This window comes from Trachurus japonicus, chromosome 11, assembly GCF_045865225.1.
Source record: "Trachurus japonicus isolate A0001 chromosome 11, Traja_1.0".
NCBI lineage: Eukaryota > Metazoa > Chordata > Actinopteri > Carangiformes > Carangidae > Trachurus > Trachurus japonicus.
In genome coordinates this window covers 26399474-26420168 of record NC_140917.1, presented here as the reverse complement: position 1 = coordinate 26420168, position 20695 = coordinate 26399474, and the positions used below count along the sequence as shown (strand labels likewise).

The 20695-nt window shown below is 43.5% G+C and overlaps 1 protein-coding gene across 2 annotated transcripts in view; it reads left to right on the top strand.

Annotated features, from left to right (window-relative positions):
* Nucleotides 1-334: 334 nt before the first annotated feature.
* The window catches only part of cdk6 (cyclin dependent kinase 6), a 38650-nt gene continuing 18289 nt past the window's right edge, over nucleotides 335-20695 (top strand). Inside the window, exons 1-4 of one of the 2 annotated variants that reach the window (XM_085792045.1) lie at nucleotides 335-868; nucleotides 1725-2071; nucleotides 5239-5374; nucleotides 11411-11578. In XM_085792045.1, the coding sequence (XP_085648171.1) occupies nucleotides 1848-2071; nucleotides 5239-5374; nucleotides 11411-11578 (528 nt within the window). In that variant the 5' untranslated portion in view covers nucleotides 335-868; nucleotides 1725-1847. Of the gene's footprint in view, nucleotides 869-1518; nucleotides 2072-5238; nucleotides 5375-11410; nucleotides 11579-20695 lie in introns of those variants that run through there. The other variant, XM_085792046.1, reaches the window with a different exon arrangement.

The window sequence follows — 20695 nt, the reverse complement described above, 5'->3', positions numbered from 1 at the left end:
CAAGCCACCGGGCCTTGAACCTGACCCCTCAGGACCATCTAGGGCGAGCTTGTCACTTCGCATCCCCGCTGGCACTTTGTTGCCGCAAGAGTTCCTCAATGGTCGGAGGGAGATAGATAGTGTGGCCGTCCATCCAATAAACCTCCCCTCTTCCCCTCCCCGATCCCCGCGGTGCTCCCGGTTTTGACACAGGAGACAAAACCCGCGGAGAGGACTATGAATGGTAAAGCACCGAGGAGGCCGAGGGAGAGCAAAAAGGAGGCGGTGAGCCTTTGTAGTCGGGGAGGAATGCGGAAATGTCCCCGCTCCGTGTCAAACCTCTCTGAAGGGGGTCAGGCCACATTCAGCCGGCGTGGGAAAGCCAGGCAGAGACGGAGCTCACACAGGCGAGCGGGGCTGCTGCATAGGCCTATCCGGGGATATATGGAGGAGAAAAAAAAGAAGAAAGAAAGGAGAAAATCCAAAGAAGAGCGTGGTTTTGGAGGGCTATATCACGCGTTTGCCTTTGTCCTATGACCCCCCTCCCTCCCCACCCAGCCGCCCACCCCCCATCCTACACCCCCTTCCCCTCAAAGTTGCAGTGAGAGTGTGCGTGTTGAATTTTCGTACAGCCCTCCACCACCGCCTCCTCCTCCTCCTCCTCCTCCTCCTTCTCCTCCCCCCCTTGTTTGAGTGGCTCTGCTGGTGCAGTCTGAGGGATGGGGGGTTAGAGCCTGCACCGTCCAACTACCTGTGTGGCCCCCGCATGGAGGATAGTGGACAGGGATGCGTTTGATGCAGGACATCTTACCCCGAGACCTGAATGCCTCCTCAGCATTTTATCGGACATGCCGACGTTACGACATTTTTACTGACAACATAAAAAGAGGTAAACACAAAAAAGTGGAAGTATTTGTGCAGAATTATTTGATACCAAAATAATGTCTTTATCAGGCTGGAAATGTTGCTTTTACAACCCAACGATATATATATTTTTTTTAAAGCCGAAATGTGCAATTCCCTGATTTGCTGGCATTTTGTTTTCATTTGTCTATTTAACTCCATGCACAATTAAATTAGGCTAGAAAAACCTGAATTAGAGGAAGCCGCGTAAGCTTGTGAAAACACCCCTAAAACTCATCTCCTGAATTGTTTTATACATATATATATAATGATTTGAGCCTTAAAGCAGAGTTTTCCAGGGTTTTAAATGGACTGTTGCTGTAGGAAGTTCAGACAATGCAAGACAGCCACGTGCTCGCCAAGTTTTGGTCGCTTCAAACATAAACTTTGATCAAAACATCACAGGTTGAGCAGTTTTATGGCCATTTTATTATCTTAAAAGCACTTGGTGGGTGATGTTTGTGCTCTCTTTTTGCGTGTTCTCTTTAAAATTGTCCTGTTTAATATACTTTAAACAGAATTAAAGACAGCCCACATAAACACAACTCCAGCAACATTGCACGCGGACTGATATTTTGAATGCGCGAGACAGCTTGTTTAATGCAAAACTATCTTAAAATGGGCCATGTAATTTGAATTATTTTTTTTTTACATTACTTTGTTAGAAGTAGGAGGACATGAGTTGCTGTGCGTAATAGGAGGAGGAGTGGACGTTGGGACGCAACGCTGCTCTTGTAGTCGGAATAAAACATGACAGCCCTGTTATTGCCTACCTGGAGAACAATTTGACCATATCTGACAAAGATGGTGTCTTCCTCCATCTGTGTCTCCCTGTCATCTAGGCATTGCATGTGCCAACTTTTTTCTGTGAATATGCCTTTGTGAGAAACTCTCTGGCTCGCCACCCTCGCCGGGATTCCCCGTAATATTTTCAACAAGAGACCCGAGAAAAAAAAACTGCAGACATGGACAAAGAAAGTATTGGTACTCAATATGAGCCCGTGGCCGAGATTGGAGAAGGTGCTTATGGGAAAGTGTACAAGGCGAGAGATTTGAAGAACGGGGGACGCTTTGTAGCCCTAAAAAGAGTTCGAGTCCAGACGGAGGAAGAAGGGATGCCTCTCTCTACCATCCGGGAGGTGGCAGTACTGAGGCAGCTTGAGGCTTTTGAGCACCCCAATGTTGTCAGGTAAGAGAGGGGGAGAAGTGGGAAGCCCTGTGTGTGTGTGTGTGTCTGTCTGTCTGTCTCTCTCTCTCTCTCTGTAGCCCATGTGAATGTGTGTGAGAGATTTTTTGTGTATGAGACATTCCACTTCCTTTTTGATGGTCTCTGGTGGCAGCAGTGCTGCCTCATATGACCTTTAAGGGTAAGCCTGCAATCATACTTGTCCACATTTTTTTTTTTTGCAGCACAAGTCCCTGACTTTGACTGTTTTCTGCTGACAATATGAAAATGGTAGCCTATAGTTGCACAACAATTAGCTGGTGGCTGCCACTGTTGGTATACCCTAGGTACACACCTGTCACATCACTAATCCCAACATTGTCACTCTTGTCTGTTTAGTTGATTTCCTGTCTAGTTTGTAACCCCGCCTTTTACTTGTGATCATTGGTCAGAACCAAATGCACTGAACCATTTCATGTACATCTCGTTTTAAAAAAAGGATCTGCCTGACATGAGATCCCTCCAAATAGACTGTTTATAACCCCACCCCACCTTATTCTGAAAAGGGTTTTACTGCATTAATGCTTAAAGATTTTATCATGATAACCTGTGTTATAAATAATATTAGTTCTAACCATATACTGCTTTGGTTTGTTAGCATCTTGCTCAAGAGCACACCGACAGGGCAGATGAGTGTTGACGACCATACATCAGCATGCAGGTTGGCCTGTCTAATGGGTTGGCCTTCACCTTTCTGAGAGATCTTTATAGATCATATTATCTAGTGTATTTAGTATCTGATGAATGGTTTTAGGAATTATAATCAAGGATGTTCTTGATTGACACTTTGTGGGCAATATGATCTCCCAAAGTCATCAAATTGAAAATATTCACGTTTTAAAAGTTCCGGCCAATTAACTTGTCAATAATTGATTGTTGATCAGTGAAACCCACTGACAATCCTCTTCAGGTCTTCAGTTGGTGTTGAGTGTGTACTCACCAATCCCAGTTTATACTGTCAAAGTGCTAATGAGCAAAACATTAACATTCTCCTTGCACCAGTCAAGGAAAGTCAGCCTGGATTTACTGAATATCATAATTTGACGGACAAGTTGCACACAGCCCAGTTCTTGTAGTTCCCCTCTCTCCTCCCTGTACAGAGGCCATTTTTGTAATGAATTGTTCACTCAGAGGTCAGTAGGCAGATACTGCCACTGCGTCATATGTTGGCACTCGTCAAGGTCTGACCTTGGTACTTGTTTTATTATGGAATATTGAGTGCTTTGGGATTGAAGGGGAAGTTCTAAATGGATGTTTCAGAAGCATGGCTGGTGCCCTTGTGCCTCTAACAATAATTCCCCAGTGTATAAATGAATAATGGAGGATAATGGTTCTGGTTTTCTCTTAAAGGAATCACAATGGGGTTTGTTCTCACTGGTAGACAAACACATCAGTGAGCATTAAAGTTGTCGTTGCTGGTCAGTTTTATTTTGGTTGTTAAATGGAGTTGGTGCAGCACTGTGAAAGCATATGACTACAAAATATGCAGTAGCATTCGTTTCAATAAATCGGTGCAAGAGTGCAAACTGTCAAGCGCACTGAACCATCAGAGGAACCGCACTATCCTCCAGTTTAGCCATGCAGCATTGCCAAGCGGCTCAGGCCAGGAAGAGTGCATTGTGGGCCTTCTGTGTGACTCCAGGCAACCCCTGGATGTTTGTAATGAGGCCCATTATTCATTCCATATGTTCAGTGTCTGCTGAGAGCCCCCATTGTAGCCCAACAATCGAGCAGTGAGGGGCGTTTAACCCCAGCGCTTCAAGAGGAGGACGCCGTCTATTCTGTGACATCATGCACAGTACTAATACCTTGAACGAATCGCCTCTCACTCACCATTCTGACTCCAGCATTTCCAAGTCCGCTGATTACAAGGGTGTTGGCATGGACACATGATGCCTTGTTGGACAGGAGTGAAAGAGTTTCTGGAGAGATTTAGTCATTTCTTTCCATGCTTCAATTTTAAACAGCCTCTGTCGATTAGCTAGTTTGAATTATAGCAGCACATGCATTGAAAGCATTGCTGTGGCATTGAGTAGAACCATCATGAAGTCACATTTTCAGCAATAATGATGGAATAGGCTTCTTGGTGTCATCATTTCATTAATAATTCCATCAGTCTTTGTGTGGACGGTTGTAAATGTACTAGGACTTCTAGTAGTAGGCCTACCCTTGGTGGGAAAACCCATTTTGGGTTTACACACTAGAAAGGAGATTTGAGAACAAGGAACTAGACCGTGTATATTTCATAGACTTTAAGTGACACAAAACATTTACCATGTCACATGCACTTAAAGACAGTTAATGTGATTTATAGTAACTGACAGCACAGCATGTGTCTGATGAAGATCCACCAAGGAGCCCCTGTTATCCTGATGAAAATGCTGCCTTTGCTCCACTCCACTTCCCAAAGAGCATCAGGAGTTGTCATAGAGCTGGTTGAGGAATGCTGCTTCTGGTCCCCAGCTCTTTGAAGAGGACATACTGGATAGGTTTTTTTTTTTTTCTTTCCAGCTTTTCACCAAAGCCTGCCTTGGCAGTTCTGCCGACATAATCTGGATTCTTGGCCATAGTTTGTTGCCTAGTGAAGCCACCATAAGCACTGGGGTACGGAGGTTGATGGTCTTGAATCTTCAAAAGCTAAGATTCGAGAACTAGGGGTTCTTCTATGAACATGTGAAAAGACTGAAATCAGTACAACCTGCAGTAGATTGTATTGATCTTTAAGTGTCTGCCCTCTGCTCCATGTTGACTCTGGTTTTTAGCCTAAGGTACTTTGACTGTTGTGTGTTTGATGCATCAACATCTAAGATCCTTTACTGAAGAAGACATTTGGAATGTCAAGTTTAATGAGTAACATTTACCATTGCTCTTTGCTGTGTTTGTCACGATTAATCATTAGTTAGTTCCTAGATACACAGATTATAACACTGCACAAAATAGTCTGAACAGTTTCATTATAAATAATTCCAGTATAAAAGGATTGTTGGATGAATGAATTCAAATTTAAATTCATGTCTATTTCAATAATCATGTTCTATCACCAATGAAGAGAAGAGCTTGTCTTTGTTGCAGCATGTTGAGCTCATACAATCAGCTTTATTGATCTTCCTCGCCTTTTCCTCTTGTTGCAGATTGTTTGATGTGTGCACGGTCTCTCGAACTGACAGAGAAACCAAACTCACTCTGGTCTTTGAGCATGTGGATCAGGACCTGACCACCTACCTGGAGAAGGCCCCCGACCCAGGAGTTCCACCCGAGACCATCAAGGTGAGCATTGCTATTGATTTATACCACTACATAGTAAGACTTAATGCTTTTAAATGCTAACGGGACATTTGTTTGCATCACTGTGAAAACGTCTGTGATTAATACATGATTAATATTTCCAAAGATGTAACCAAATCTAGTTTCTAAATGACATATGAAGGAAGCTAATTGCCAGTCCTCTGAGGTATGAACAGTGCATGACCACAGCCATGTCTGTATGGTAGCCAGTGGGCTTTCTTGGCCGGAGACATGGAGGACCAACATCAGAGGTACCAGGGCGTTTTGAAAGGCAGCACATGTGGCAGATGGGCTCCAAATTAGAGACTCCATGCCTTCTCTATTTCACTTCACCCTCTCTCTCCAGATTTACAATGTTTTACAGATGGAGTGAAAAAGTGTGTGTGTGTGTAAGGAAGAGGGGCTAGATTTAAATACCTTCCCTTTGTGTTTGAAAACCAAGTATGTTCAGTTTGAAGGCAGCAATTCATCACTCCTGTGTCAGCTATTCTATTTACACAACAACACATTCACCCTCACCACTGCTTCACGTTTCTCCGTTTCATTAAATAAATCCACCAAGTATCCACTTACACTTTGCCTGGAGGTCGGAAGTGGATGTGTTGCAGATTCCTTTTCCTCTGTAACCTGTCTTCTTTTATTTTAATTTTTCCCACACAAATCCCCCTTTTTAAAAAGATCTCTATCCTATTTCAGCCCAAGGTCTGTAGATACATCAATGACTGTACTGAAGGGCTGTATCTCTATTTTTGGACAGTGGGGCCTCAAAAGTTTCACGTGTCATATTTGAAACTAAGAAGTTGAGGAAGCTAGAGTAACTGTTGTTTTTCACCCCAGGGCTGGGTTTATGCTTTAAAGTTTTGTGTCAGGCCATAATGTTGGTGGGATGCTCTGCAAGCGTAGACGAGTCAGGTAGATCACACCTGAGGCTGAAGCCTGTACATTATTCTGTACTGTAGTTTCTGAGGGTATGTCATGACAACCCCTGACTGTAGGTATGCTATTATTCACCATTTGCTTTCAATCAATCAATCAATCAATCAATCAATCAGACTTTATTTATATAGCACTTTTCATACAAATGATATGTAGCACAAAGTGCTTTACACCATAAAAGCAGACAAAAAATAGCAAAAATAAAACCCAAAGTCTCACAACTACACACACACATTGTGTTAAGAAGGCAACTGAAGCACTGTCTTACTCTCAACAATTTGCTGTGAGGAAACACCAGGGACTGGATAAAACCAAATAAAATGAACAAAAAGTTAGCATAAGTGCAGGGACATGATAAAAATAACAAAAATTATACAAGAAATAGGCTAAGACTAAAAAGACTAAAAATAAATAAATAAATAAACAGTAAAAATCGATGAGGGAAAACTAATAAAACAAGTAAAATCTAATCAAAAGCCAAGCTTAAAAGGTGTGTCATAAGTTTGCTCTTAAAAATGTCCACATTTGCAGCTGCTCTCAGGTCGTAATAACAAAAGGCTGCGTCACCGTGAGTTTTGGTTCTGACTTTAGGTATTAATAAAAGGCCTCTGAAGACCTGAGAGTTCTGGATGGCTCATAAGTTAAAAGCAAATCTGACAGATAAGAAGGACTAAGACCATTAAGAGCTTTAAAAACCAATAAAAGAATCTTAAAATCGACCCTGAAGCACACAGGTAGCCAATGCAAGGACTTTAAAATCGGTGCAATGTGAGCTCTCTTTCTGTCTTTTTGACTGTTACATACTCATACACATGCGCCAAACTGTTTATTTGTATTTGTCGGAGAGAAAAGCAGTTGATAAGTAACTGATATGGAAATGTGTTATGAGTTACAGCCCCAGTTGTTCCAACCGTTTCATTGTTTAGGACTCACGCAATTGAAACTCGTTAATAAGTTGATTGATATATTAATCAGTTGCTTGTTTAGCATTTAGTTTGAATGGCTGGTTCGGTGTTTCCAGATCTCTATTTAGAGAATGGTTTAATGGTAACAAATGGCTAAATGGAAGAAAGGAAGTCACTGATAGACACCGTGTTTGAACATGAGATCTTGGGTTGAGTCCCTTTTTGTGGCGGTGTAATGAACTGGTTCATATGTTGTGTCGTACGACCACATCTGTTGGCAAAAGTGTTTACAGCTGTTCCAAATGACCACACTGAAGGGCCCAGTGAACAGTCTGCCATCATAGAAAGTGGTGGGACACAATATTCACTGAAATGGGGGGGGGGGGGGGGGGGTGTAACGCTGCACTTTTGGACAGTGGTCTGTCTTCAAAGGGCAAATTTAGTTTGCAGTGTGATGAAGGGGAAAAAGACCTTATACAGGAGTTCAGACTAAGAAGCCTTTGAATGTATAAAAAACTACGGTCATACTCCCACCTCCCTCCTCCCTCCCTCCCTCCCTAGTTCTGGAAAGGTTTGGGGTTGTGGAGGTTTCGCCGTCCAACAATCCAGTCAAGGAGTTTTGTTTGAAGCATCCTGACCCTTTAAGGCGAACCTCCTTCCTTTGCATTCTCCTAACATCCATACAGCAGGAGCCTGGAGAGGACAAAGGGACAATGAAGGAGTGACAAGATGACCCAGGCAGCATCTCCTGTTATTTCTAGGACAGTGGATAATGCACAGTAACCCCCAATACACCCCCCCTCCCCCTCCTCCTCCTCCCTCCTCCCTCCTCATAACTTCATCTGCCATTGGGTATACCAGATGACCCCCAGATTATGGATCCAACAGTCCTCCTCCCCATCTGATTATGTGCTGAAACCGCTGTGAAACATTCACCCTCAGCCAAAGACCCACAACCAGCAGGAACAGGCAGAACTTTTTCCCTCAAAAACCTATCTACCCCCCCAGCCTGGTGCAGCCTCTCCACTTCAGCCCCCCCCTCCACCCCTCCACCCCTCCACCACCCACTCAGCCTTACTCAGACTCAAGACCCACCACATGGTCATTGATGAAAGAGGCCCTCCTCCAGGAATCAAATGAGCTGGAAGGACATGAAGCGGCCGCGCTGCCCCAGCCTCGGCGCTCCTCAGCCGGGCCAGCGCTGGGGTGTCGCCCACCCCTTCTCTGTCGCCATCGTCCAAGCTACATCTCCATTCTGTGGGCCCATAAAGGGGGAGGTTAATGAAGCATGGGGAGGGAATTACACTAACGCTAACCGGCAGATGTCCCATATTGTGCCTAGCTACAATAAACAATATGGCTGCCTCTGGTACATTTGCATCAGAAAGGGAGGTGCACTCAGAAAGCCATGTTTTGACTGCATCTTGCAGAAGGCTGACCAGTTTTTTGTTTTTTTTTCCTGGTCCTCCTTTTTTTTCAGGGTCAGATCTTTTGCCTTTTTGTGATTTTTGTGTCCTCCTGGCCAAGTTGTTGTTTGTGGGGGTTTTTCTGGTTGAAGTGTCGCCAGTTGAGGACAGTTGTGTGTTGTTGAGTAACACATGTGAGTCTCTTGGCTGCTATGTGTTAAGACTGTGAGGTGCATCACTCTGTGTCACGTTGTCTCAGACTTTTGAGACATCGCTTGACTATTTTAATTCAAAAATCTTTGTTTTTTTCCACACACAGGGCCTCGCTGCCAGTTATGCCGTTTTTTAAAATAGCTGTGAGACCAGTCTTTGGGTTCACAGCTGTGTGGGTAATTGATATAGCAGAGAAGATGTCATTCAGGCCAATGGGCCAAGATTGTTTGTGTGTTTGTCCAAGAGTCACACTTCTGAGATAATTAGTGTTTACTAGGAAATGCTGCTGAAAGGAAGCACGGTGAAATGGCTATTTAAAGCAGAGAGGAACTGATGGAGGAGAGGGGGGGCATGCTATTGTGTCAGCCACCCTCAACACACACACACACACACACACACACACACACACACACACACACACACACACACACAAAATAACCAACTGCCTGCCTCTGTCCTATGGCCCTGTCTGTCTGCTGCCCCACTCACTAGGTCATGGCTGGATGGAGATGTAGAAAGGAAGGTCTGTTTATGCATCCTGCTGCCCTTGGTCAGAGGGCACACACACATGTGCATGCTCCACACACACACACACACAAATGTAGATGCACATGTTACATTTACACAACCCCAGGGGGACATTTAGTTTGTGTGTGTGTGTGTGTGTGTGGTGGTGTGGGGGGGCTATGGCCAGCACAGCAGCCAGCCCCGCGCCGTTTGCTAATGTTTTCTGCTTGAGTGTGCAGACCCCTTTGACTCACTCACCAGCTGGTCGGCAAGTGAATAGAGCTTCGGGCTCAGGTCCATGTCACTTGTGAGGTCTTGGCGGAGGGTTTTGGGGGTGTGTGTAGGGGGCATGTGTGTGTGTATAGGAGAGAGTGTGTGTGTATTTTGGAGGGGGGTGTATGGTTTAGGGTGCAACACACCCAGCATCGCAGTCTTTCGCTTCACCAACATCTCTATTTTCCCTTTCATCTCCAACATTGTTCAATTCAACGCAGTCGGTTTTCAAACTGGCTAAATGACTGTTGAGACTGTCAGAGTTTTTAGATCATTTTTATGTCATTAGGACTTAATCTAAAATTAAAAGGAAAGGCAATTTTATTTGTATAGCCCATTTTTACAAACAGTTTGTCTCAAAGGCCTTTACATGGCATCATAACAACATCCTCTGCCCTTAGACCAGTGGTTTTCAACCTTGGGGTCGGGACCCCACGTGGGGACGCCTGGAATTCAAGTGGGGTCGCCTGAAATGTCTAGTCAATGATAAAAAAAAAAATACTGATTATTATTCTTTTTAAAGTTATGATTAAAAACACCACACACAATCTTAAACAACTGTATTCTATACTTTCACTTTCGCAAATATAAATCGAGTTTAAATAAAATGCAGAGTATCTTGATAATATAATATCTTGATGACTGCCAGAAATTTGTGATGTCATAATGGGGTCACGAGTCAAAAAAAGTTGGGAACCACTGCCTTAGACCCTCACATCCACTGAGGAAAAACTCCATAGAAAACCATTTTAACAGGGAAAAATTGGAGAAACCTCAGGGTGAGCAACAGAGGAGGGATCCCTCACCCAGGACGGACAGACTGATGTTGTTACAGACAACACAACAGTTTATAACAGAGAATGTGGGAAACATGGAAATGTTAACAAGAGCTGATGGAGGAAGTTTCTGGTGGGAGGAAAGGCAGGGAGATGAAAGATGAAGAAAAAAAAAAGGCCCTGGCTGTTATTTGATCAAACAATCAAAGTCATAGCTCTGCCAAAGCCACCTTGCCGCAATTCCTTGTAATAACTTGTTATTTGTTTACAGGTGCAGGACCTGTTTGAGAATTTCAGTTTCAAAAGAACAAGTCTAAGCTGGTTTCCACATAACTTGTTCCTGTTCGCACCACTTTACTATTGTTAGTTTTGTTATGGATGCAGTGCCCATGGCCGTTTCTGAGGTCAACTTTTGGGCATAAAAAAGCGAGCCAGCGCCAATTAACTCGAGCAGGACAGCTGCTGCAAAACAGAGATCCATGCTTGTCCAGAGCGGGGCCTCTCGCTGCCTCTGCCATTTGTGTGCATGTGTGTCAGTTATCAAACATCTGCCACAGTCAAGAAAAGACACAGGCCTCGTCTAGTTAACTCCCTCCCTGCCCCGACGTCTCAGCCAGCCTGCTGAACTCTTCCCTGCAGGTCTCATTCAGGCCTTTTGTTGCTTTGACAGAAGAATTAATTGAAATTCAAATGTTGCTGTGGAGGTGCAAGGTCACAAGGCCATCTGTCTTTTGACATTTCGCAAGGAACTAAAAGGCAGAGCTGTTTGCCGGAAATGTAATTCATCGGGTCAGATTTAATCATTCAGAGCAGCATATCTGTGTCTGTGCCAGTTGCTCAGTCTCACACTCATTATTGTCACCCCAACGTGACCTTTAACCATGACCCTAATATCTTCATACTTAGCTCATACTTGTTTTCCCTTCGCCGTAATCATTTTGTGTCCTTGTCCACCTGTTTCTCTCTCTTTCTCTCTCTTCCTTCCGCTTTGTTGTAATACAGGATATGATGTACCAGCTGCTCCAGGGGCTGGACTTCCTGCACTCGCACCGCGTGGTCCACCGTGACCTCAAGCCCCAAAACATCCTGGTCACCAGCGGAGGACAGATCAAACTAGCCGACTTTGGCCTAGCCCGCATCTACAGCTTCCAGATGGCGCTCACCTCCGTGGTGAGTTGTGTTGTTCATACATCTGAACACAGTGGGACTCATTCAATAGTTTCTTGCAACAGAGTTCTCAAAACAAACACTCGCGAACGCTCCAAGCCCCGCGGATTTCACAGAGGTTCAACCAAAAGTGGGTCGCAGGATGTTTTAACTGGGTCGTAGACACAAATAGACTTGGACAGGGGGGATATTACATGATCTAATAGGTTTACATGGTCCAACAGGTTCTGGACCTGGTACCAGTTGAGCTCGTCTACACCTGTCTACTTTGGCACACCTTTTGCTGGAATGTAATTTTGCAGCAACATCTTTTTCTATTATTATTACAATAGGCGACAGAAAATGGAGAAATTGAGATACTTTTCCAATTCAATTTTCAATTCAGTTCAGTTCAGTTCAATATACTTTATTGGCCCCGTGGGGAAATTTGTCTTGTACTTGCACTATCCATCTGCAGTTCCACAGAAAACAACATAAAAAAACACATGCTACCATACACATTTTTTAATTAAACAAACATACGTAGCAGAGTGTACTCTAGTGTGTATTGTGTGTGCTACTAAGACACCAATGCTGACAGCATCATTCTCATCATGGCGTCTTTATGTACGCACGCACAATAACACATGGCCTTGAACTACCCTTCCCGTCTCCAGAGAGTTAGATGAAAAGGGTCTAATGTGATGTAGCGGGCACTTACAGGGCATCAGCGGGTAGCTCTGCAGCGCTGGGCCAAATGATAGAGTTTCTCTGTGTAAAGTGAGAGCCAAGGGCCCCTGCGGCCTGTCTCAGGAATCCCTCAGTGGTTGTCGCAGACAGGGATGGAACAGACGAGGAGAGACAGACACCCCTCCCTTCCCGGTGTCGGCACTTTGATGTTCAACTGTTGGGCTCTGGGCTCTGATGACCAGATAATATAGAGAGAGACTGAAAGGAGTCTTTGGAGGAGCTTGAATAAGGAGAGATGAGACCTTTAAGATTAAGGTAGCCAGCTCAGTTGCTCCATACCTTTTTTTTTTTTTTTATATAAGCCTTTAGTTGCCAAGAGAGGATTTTGTGATCTGTTCCACATTCAGACAGACACATGCACCGATCGACCTGCCTAGGCCCAACCTCTCAGGTCAACTTGTTTTTGATTAATATTGCACGCAGTTTGTTTGTTATAACTGACAAATGTGTAAATAGTTTGGAGGTTACGTGTAAGAGACGGTTGTTATTGACTTGGCACTAACTTGGAGTGGTTGATCTACTGTCTGGAGCTACCTGAAAAGCAGGATGATAGGCTACAATAAGCCTGTGAATATTCTAATTCATCCAGGTCATAGTTATCTCAAGGAAATGTAAATCGAACCCAACTGGACTTGGTTATTTGTCTTGGAAGACGTTTCACCTCTCATCCAAGAGGCTCTGACCAGGCTGGGACTGGTCCTGGTCCTGGTCTGGTCCAGTTGCGTTCGATTAAAATGTCTTTGAGACAGGATGATACAATATTAATACAATTCACAGCGCGAAAAAGGTGAATGTTACTCACTTAATCAGCTGATGAGGCATCAGGATAAACAGGCAGGTCAGGTCTGATGGCCTGGCAGTGCATATTCAGCCAGTTTAGCAGCACTTGGTCTCTCATCCAGCTGTGCAGCATCTGCCCAGCTACTTTGAATACAAATAGGAAAATGAAAGACTTGTATATATCACTCAGCGTCGCCATAGACTGACTGGCTCACATTTCCGTTCTGTTAATCACTGAACAACAAATGAGCAGGCTAGTAGACAGGTGCCTTCATGTCAGCTGGAGGTGACAGACTGTCTATAGGATGTGTCTCACTACATAAGCTTCGTTGAGGCATTTGATTTTTAATGATGGCAAATGATTTATTCAAATATTTGCATATCTGGCTCATTGGGAGTCATGTTAAAGCTCTTCATACAGCAACTCAGGTACTAGCGACATGAAATAACATGATTACATTAAATCCAACAGTTATAAAACCCTTGAAAGCCTACTGCAGTGGTTCCCAACCATATCTGGCTCGTGACCCCATTTTGACATCACAAATTTCTGGCGACCCCGTCAATCAAGATGTTTCAGAGAGCTCAGATATTTTTTATGCTGCATTTTATTTGAACTCGATTTAAATTTGAGAAAGTGAAAGTATAGAATACAGTTGTTCAGGATTGTATGTAGTGTTTTAATCATATTTTTTTTAAAGAAAAATAATTAGTTTAAAAAATATTTTTATCAGTAATTTTTTTTATCAATTACTAGACATTTCAGGTTACCCCATTTGAATTCCAGGTGACCCCACAGGTTGGCTACAGCTTTCAGATTTATAATTAAACAAGGGAACAACAAATCTTGTTCCATGAGACTTCATCTCAATTTTTTTTTTAATTGAGAGTGGCATGTTACTAAAATTACAAACTAATTCAGCCTACACAATTTTAGTATTTGTATTATATAATTATAATTAAATAACTGTGGGTATAATTATATAAATGATACCTACATTATAGTAATCTTCTCTATTTTCAGTCATTATATTAAAAATAGATGAGTTGTAGGCCTCAGGAAGATGAGCCAAACTACAGATTACAGTAAAATGTAAATGAATGAATTATATTTTTGGAATTGATGATGTCAAGATGTGGTTTCTGATAAAGTCATTATCACTATTGTCAGATAACACTTATAAGAAAGCGCTGATAAATATCTATGTTAGAAATGTCAGGACAGATTGTTGTCAGTTGTGGCACTAAGATGTGTTTTCTTTTTTGTTTGTTTTCGATTTGACTCGTGTGATTGGCCAGGCCCCGACCACTAATTTCTCAGTATCAAGGGTAATTTTTATGATGAAGATAAGTATATTCTTGGTTAGTATCTATAATTTATCATTGTGCCGATAATACCCAGCCGACGGACTCTCAGAGGAAGTCATACCTAACCAATGAATTGATGTAGCATTACTCAACATCCACTATACAAGTGTGGTTTCATTGGAGGTTTGGTCGATGACTAGTTGTTATACTTCACTTATGACTAGATGGGGACACTTTTTGTCGAGGGAAGATTGCCAAGGGGGGGAGGGGGGGGGGGGCAGGGGGGTGTGGGTGAGGCGGGGGGGAATTCACCTTTAGTTACCAGTGACACATATCAAGTCCCTGAAACTACTCGCACACAGACGCACTTCACATGTGAATCAACAAAGTCACACACTTGTTTCCTTCCTCGGTTGTACAGATTGGGCCACAAAATGAGACGGAGGTGTGTGTGTGTGTCTGCGTGCATGTGTGTGCATGTGTGTGTGCGTGTTATGCATGCACAGCAGAGGAGCGCTGCAACGTGAGCACGGGATCTTCGGTTCCAGATGAATGTTCCTGTGTCTGGAATCCCCCTATCAGTCCAACACACATACACACACACACACACACACACACACACACACACACACACAGTCTCCATTCATCCATTCAGTGTTTCCTGTTGCTAATAAAAGCAGATAATCTACACTGTATTGCAGTGCACATGTACACAAATACACACAGTGTTTAAGAGGATCTTCCCCTTTGCCCAACAGACCAGCAGTTACTTATTTAGTCACCTAATGCCACCGTTACTGGCAGACAGATGGGCTTTGGAGAACTGCTGTTGCTTAAGCGAACAAGACACTTCTCTCTCACTTTCAAAGTGATTCATTTAGCACTTCTAGAATGACAAGATGGCTGAAGAGAGCATTTGCATAAAGTCACCAGAAAAGAGTCCCTTGCCCATCCCTTTCTTTCCATTGTCTTTAACTGAAAGTTGCACTCCTGTACTTTCTGCTGATGATTTACCAGCATTGTTGAACTTCTCTTTTTGTGATGAATTTGCGTTCTCACCAAGCAACGTGTTGGCTTGTTAATAAGTCATTGACAAAAAAATGTGGTGTGAACGTGTACTGTGCGTATAAAAAAAACCCTGCGGAGGGCGAGTACATTTGCACATGCATGGTTGTGTGTAACTCAACATCACTCACCTACCATCCATGTTGCACATTTTTCTACATATTTCGCCCGTCCTAAAGAGAGAGAGAGAGACGGAGGGAGTGGGGGGGAGACCACCCATTGGGTTGGTACAGGGGTCCAGATTAGGCCGCCCCTGGCAGTCCCTAGGGGTCTGTTGCTTTGTTGATGGTTTTTTAATGACCCCAGTCTGGCTACAGCCTCATTGTGCTGCCATGAGTGACAGGCAGATGGGTTAATCTGACATACTAGAAAAGAGTGGAGAGGAGATCTTTTGTCGGTCTGTCCGTCTGAGGTCCCATTTCTGCTGAAGCATTTTTTTTTTAAGTTGTCCGAAATCGAAATACAAAATCTACTGCAAATAATCACACGAAATATAACAACAAAGCGTCTTCGGCGCTACATAAATTCCTTTGTGTACTGGAGCGGTAAAACATGCTTTATTAACATTGGACAGGTTTGATCAGAGACCATGATACATATTTGAAGCAAGTTAGAGGGAAGCCTTCCATCATCTGACTCTGACTCATCTAAATCAAAGTGGAGGGACATTAAATTGAAAACATCCTAAGGCTAAAAATAGCTGCTAACTGGCAGAGTGTGGAGAGTGGAGCTTCAGTCAGGTGGCTCAGTCCAATGTTTTAGTCTAACAGTAATTTACTGGCTCATCATTTTGTGACATTTAGATGCAAGTCTATAAACCTAGAGTCCATCATCTGCTTCTGGCATTGCACCATGTCACATTAAAGACAAATAATGAACTTTGAATGAGGCCAACCCCACCTATTGTAGTGTTGGAGCTCTCTCGGTTCCTCAGTAAAAGTTATTTTTGGCAGCTTTGTGAACAGTTCATAAGCAGGATCTTTTAGCAGGGGACTTTAGACAGACTTGTCCCTTCATCCGGATGGACAGAGAAGCAGAGGTTGGGTCAGGAAGACAACCTGCAGGAACCTGACCATGGTGGTCTCTCTTTCTTCAACCATCTACACTTTGGCAACCATTGTAAAACCAGGCTGACTGGACGGTCCCATGAAACCCATTAGTTTTCACTCCCATGCATGTCATGCGCATGTCTTTGCCTGTCAAATTGGATTTGGAAAAACTCGGGGGGGAATGCCACCAGACTTTTATGTTAGCACTTGTTGTTGTGTTTTTCTGGTCTGAAACCAAAATAAACTGAGGGGTTGCCCTAATTTACCGGAGACAGCAGGGTAACTTCATTACCCAAGTCATGAATTAGTCAATATATATTTGTTATGAAGTTTATTAGTTTTAAATGTTTTTTTGTCTTGTCTGAGCTGGTGGTTGAGTTTCAGACTCTTCAGGCTTTCTCTTTTAAGTCTTACTCATTGAAATGATTGTTTCTAACTTTTGTATTTGAGCAAATGAATCATATATGATTGTGATTATACGTATATTATTGTTATTATTTTTTAAATAGTATCTTCTGAGACAGTCTGTTTGACTTTCCAGTAACCTCTGCTTTTGGGGACATGCAGAGGAGTGAGACTGTTACCTGATCAAAGGTATTTTCCCAATTCTTCCCCCAGCTCCCTCTACTTATAGGCCTCCCACTACGTTTACCAGAATAAGACACACATATCTCAGACGACATTAAACAAATTGAAACCAGATTTCCTGCCCATGCTCGAACAGCAGACGGGCTTTTACAATACAAAGCTTTCAAAAGCAGTCAGACCATATTCACTGTGTTTTCACGGTGTTTCCCAGTTCTGCTGCCCTTCGTCCACACAGAACATCAGTTACATCTGTGGGTGGGGGTGAGGGGGGGCGTAGATTAGCGCGTTGTCACTTGTGGCACGTTATAGTTTTCAGATGATGATAATGCAGATGACATGTCTTTCAGGCAAACAATGTTGCTTCTTGATAATGGGGTTTCCACTCATTTGACTCTGTGAGGCGGTGAAGAAATTCTCTCTTCAGTTCATGTCTCATGACTGGAGAGAGAGGAGAGTATCATACATCATGCGAGTATGACCAGCAGGCTCGTCCCTATAGTTGTGCAGAGCTCCGCAAACCAACCGAGACTGATGAAACTGAAATTTCTCAGCGATGACAAATGATGAACTGGACAGTGATGTCTGTGAATCTGCTCTTTTGCCAGACAATGTGTTTCTACTCTGGATTGACCGAAAGAGAGGCAGGCAGGCAGCAGTGGGGAGGAGGAGGAGGATGGGGGGGGGGGGGGAGAACCCTTGCACTGCACTGCACGCAGGAGAGCACGTGCAGCGCTCTCTGGGAATGTTTAGATATCTCCTCAAACGGCTCCGCATGGGAAAAAAAAAAAAGGAAAAGCCATCCTCTATGCTTTGACTGCAGCCGGCTGGAGCAAAGGGGCCGGCCCCAATTTGACATAAGCAAACACACACACACACACACACACACACATATACATAAATGAACAGGGATATACTGTACATACACACACATTGAAGCGCAGACAATTGCATTGTTACGAATGTTTGCACACAAATGCACACCCTCACAGCTCTCCTTGCAATTCACCGTATTAATTGTGGACAGTCTCTTGGCAACGCTCCTGGTTGGGAACAGGGGGGGTACCGACTGGTGTGTGTGTGTGTGTGTGTGTGTGTGCACGTGCATCAGGCACACACGCACACATGCACACACCGGCATCTGGATATTAAAGCCTTGTCTGTACCAGCAACGGCAAAGAGGAAGAGGAGGAAAAAAAAAAAAAAGAGAAAAAATTACAGCATATATCAGGAATTTTCCAGCTAATGATGTGCGGATGTGGTAGCACTGGAGAGAGAGAGCCACTGACTGTGCTGTCTTTGTTTCGCTCGCCCAGGGCCCCATGCTGCATTCCTGTACGCTGTGCATACTTTGGCAACAGTTGTGGTGCCCCCTTTTTTTTTCTGTTTCACTGTATACAGTTTGTGTGCTGCTCTTGCACTTTACTTTCTGCTGCTGCAGCTCTGTCTCTTCCCTCCCTCCTTCTGTTTCACCCCCCCCCCCCCCCCCCACCACCACCACCACCCCTCATCTCCCTCTTCAATCTTTCTCTCTTTCTCTCCTTCCTTATTTCCTTTCTTGGCCCGGTACAGCTGTATTGTTGCAACTGTAAATTGTCCTTTTTGCAGAACAAGGGAGAGCCAGAAAGAGGGAAAGTGAGGGAGGAGTGAAATAATGGTGTTTACAACATGGCTGACTGCTGGAGCTTCGAATGGGGCCTCTCTGGAGACACAACATCATAGCCTCTGTACTCTCTGAGCACATAGTTTTGCTCATATCATTATTATTACAACATCCGCTGCTTCTCCCATATGCAATGCCTATACAATGTGTAGCCTTTATCCCTTTTCCTCTGAGATTCTCTTAGGAAGGCTTTAATTTGTGGTGGATTGCCTTCAGGAATGTAATCAAACTCTATCTCAAGAGTCAAAGAGGCGTTAAACAGTCGGGCCATTTACCTGGGAGAATGAACCACGCTGCACGTTTATTCCTTTTTTTTTTTTTTTTTTTTTACTCGGCTACTGCCCAAAAGTTAAAACGCCCAATCACGCTCTTATTGATTCAGTTATGCGGTCTCTGGTACATCCGAAGGATTTGTCTGCGAGTGTGTGTGTGTGTGTGTGTGTGTGTACATGGTATGTGTCTGTGTGCAGTGGTGCTCTTTCATCCTGAGCTTCCTCAGTGAGAGAGAATGTAAACACGGGCCCCTGGCCAAGCTTCATCAGCCCCAGTGCCTCCGGTGCTGCAGCCCTAAGCCCCGGCCTCAGTCATCCTCACAGCATCAGGTCATCGGAAAAGGTCCACATGGAGTGTGACAGGAAAAGGCTTCTGTCATGGCAGTGGTGGTGACAGTCAAGACAGAAAGATAGAGGTGAGGGACCAATGAATGTGGCTCCAAACAAAGCCACGATTTGAAGAATAACTCTGGTTTATTACAATGTGGTTCTTATTTTTATCGTATTTATAGCTTCCTTACGTTATTAGAGGTTTGTTCTCATGAGGTTCAGTACTTTGATGCTGTCATGGTGACAAACAAAATTGGATGGAGCAAGAAATACAAGCGGGCGGGGTTTGGCAGTTAAAAGGAAAACTTTAATGCATCGGAAAACATTTTTATTTGTTTTCCTGCCTGTTGAATCAGAAGATTAATACCACTCATGTCTGTACACTAAATATGTAGAGTTGCAGAGCTATTAGCCTACAACCAGTCTCTGTAGAAAGATTGAAACATTCTGGTTTTACTGGTTTAAACAGAGAAGATGAACAAGTATTGAGGGCTTGGTACATTTTATTACCTTTTGAATAGAGCTGACCAGCTACAGGTGTTTCCCCCTGCTTCTAGCTTAAAGGATAATTACTGTTTTTTACATTCTGGACCTTATTTCTAGCATAAAATATGATCATTTACTCACCCAGATAACTTTGGTGTCATTACAACGTTCAGATGAAATTAGATCCAGCCGAGAGCCGCGTGTATCCATATAATGTGAGTACACGTAACACATTATCTGCCATGAAACTCGTTCATTTCACCAATTTCCCCTCCTGAGTCCGGGGTTACCTGTTATCAACATCCGGGATCTGTAGGTCGACCTACTGACCTCTGACCTGGATGATGTCATGTCCGTTGATAACATGTCACCCTGGACTCAGAGAGGAATAGCACTAGCGTATCATAACAAAAATATTGGTGAAATGAACGAGTTTAGCAGCAAATAAGAGGCTGCATTCTGCTGCCCGATAGACTCGCATTATATGGATATATGCGGCTATCTGGGTGAGTAAAAGATTGTATTTTATGCTAGAAATAAGGTCCAGATTATACAAAAGGGTAATTATCCTTTAATCAAGCTACCCGTCTCCTTGCTGTTTATGTCTATTCAATGGACAATCAGGGTCCTCCTCTTTAACTTGACGCAACAAGAAAAGCACATTTTCCAAAATGTTTTACCTATCCCTCTAACCTTATTTTTCTTTTTTTCAATGAACCTTTATTTTAACAGGGCGGTCCATTGAGAGCAAACTCTTTTTCAAGGACGCCCTGCAATAATATAAGATTATATAATCCAACGTAATGGAGGTGACCTTTGCTTCATGACAGTAGAAAATTGTGTGCCCCTATAT